This window comes from Macadamia integrifolia, unplaced genomic scaffold (assembly GCF_013358625.1).
Source record: "Macadamia integrifolia cultivar HAES 741 unplaced genomic scaffold, SCU_Mint_v3 scaffold3901, whole genome shotgun sequence".
NCBI classification, from domain to species: Eukaryota; Viridiplantae; Streptophyta; class Magnoliopsida; order Proteales; family Proteaceae; genus Macadamia; species Macadamia integrifolia.
In genome coordinates this window covers 1-1,827 of record NW_024869939.1, presented here as the reverse complement: position 1 = coordinate 1,827, position 1,827 = coordinate 1, and the positions used below count along the sequence as shown (strand labels likewise).

At 37.4% G+C, this 1,827-nt stretch overlaps 1 protein-coding gene across 1 annotated transcript; it reads right to left on the bottom strand.

Annotated features, from left to right (window-relative positions):
* Window positions 1-318: 318 nt before the first annotated feature.
* LOC122068442 (disease resistance protein L6-like) lies at window positions 319-1,367 on the bottom strand. The gene is made up of 2 exons (XM_042632297.1): window positions 1,224-1,367; window positions 319-1,101 (listed from the first exon to the last, which is right to left on the bottom strand). Exon 2 carries the CDS (start codon window positions 986-988, stop codon window positions 383-385), a length of 606 nt encoding a protein of 201 aa, XP_042488231.1. The 5' UTR covers window positions 989-1,101; window positions 1,224-1,367; the 3' UTR covers window positions 319-382.
* Between the last annotated feature and the right edge of the window lie 460 nt (window positions 1,368-1,827).

Below are 1,827 nucleotides of genomic sequence, written 5' to 3'. Positions count from 1 at the left end.
AATTTTCTTAATACAAAAACTCCAAACATTTTTTCTCCGATCCAGCTGATTCCAATCGGAATCAATGGAGATCGACCCAATGCCATTAAAAAAAAAAAAAATGGAATCAGGTATGGAATCGGTCAAAGTCAATTCCATTCCGAATCGGATCAGAATCGGCTTGAGATTCTACAAAGCTATTTTTGTGGTGGAAATGGAATTGGCTCAGGAATCAGTCCAATCCAAGCTGACTAGGAATTGGATTGGCCGATCCAATTCAAAAGACAGTAACGATTTAGGAGCAATAAGAATCTGGATCGGTGTCACCAATTCCAAGCAAAGGCAAATTCACCTATCCAATTCCCGATTCAAAATAAAATAGAGAGAAGTGTTGATCGAGGACTTACCCATCAGCAGTCTTCTTCAGATCCCATCCTTTCAATTCACCAACCTCTCTCATAGCTTTCTTCCACCGCTCTACACAATCCTTGTCAAATTTCTTCTCGTGCTCTCGAAAAGCTTTCTCATAGCTACCAGCCTGGTTTCGAACGTCCGATGGAACTACTTGGTAGAAAACGGGAATCACTTTAAATTGTCTATTCATGCTCTCCGCAATCTCGGCAAGTTCAAGGAGGCACCATTTACTAGAAGCATAGCCTTTTGAGAATATGATAATGGCGATTTTGGACTTGTGGATCGCAGAGCGAAGAGCCGGACCGATCTTTTCTCCAATTCGGAGTTCTTCGTTGTCCCTGAAAGTGTGGATTCCTTTATCTAGGAGGGCGTTGTAGAGGTGATCGGTGAAGTTGGTGCGGGTCTCCTCACCTCTAAAGCTCAAGAATACCTCGTAATCCCACCCAGAAGAAGAGGAAACAGAATCGCACTCTTGTGTGGCAGATGATGATGATCCGTCCTTCTTTCCCTTTGCAGAAGCATCGATTCTTTTGTCGAAGAGTTTCTTTACAAGAAGAAGGATGACAATCCCTCCTACAAGCCTAAGAGTATACATCTTTTCTCCCTTTCGATAGAACAGAAGAAGAGAAGAAATGAAATAGAACTTGAATGCATCTTCATCAACGCGCTGAGGTTTGTTTAAAAGAGAAGGTTCTTATTTATTTTAATCTGCAAATTGTTAGGTTTCGACAAAAAATAAAATTTAAAAAACCCAGAACTCCACTGTAGAGAAAAGAAAAAGAAGACTAAACTACAAAAGTGACGAAAACGAATAACTTAATCGTTCTCACCAAATTGTATCTCCGAGTCTCTCTGTCCACACCTGCGCCGGGACAAATGATCAACAGTGGGTGGCTGCCACCACCTCGATCGAATCTCAATCCCCTTCTTAATCTTCTTTAAGTTTGTTTGACTGATTTGGCAATCCTCCACTCGGTCAGGTATAAGAATTGATGGAACATAGTTATTGTTTTCCAACATTTGAGTTTCTGAAATAAAAACGAAAAATTTTAATTTTGACACAAAACGTTATTTATTGAATAGAATAACCATCACAAATAGATCAAAACCTTTTTTAAGATAGATTTTTTCTGTTTTTGGTACAGAGATAAAAACCTTGGTTTCAAACAAATCCAATCGAATAATTTTTTTTTATATATAATATATTTTAATAAATAAATGATAAATTCTATGAAAATTTTCTATCCACTATAAAAAAAAAAATTTTTGTTTTTTGAATAAATAAATATATCAAAACCTCAAAGAAAAGGTTAACACAAATAGATGAAAACATAAGCGATCCCCAATCCGATACCATGCATGGTTTCACTGCAGTTATCGGAACAGGTATCGAACATCCCCATAACCGTTATGGCATAGGATTTTTTTTTTTTT

What these genes read in the sequence shown, in the direction of transcription:
- LOC122068442 (XM_042632297.1), bottom strand. Translation starts at nt 988, where the DNA reads ATGTATACTCTTAGGCTTGTAGGAGGGATTGTCATCCTTCTTCTTGTA.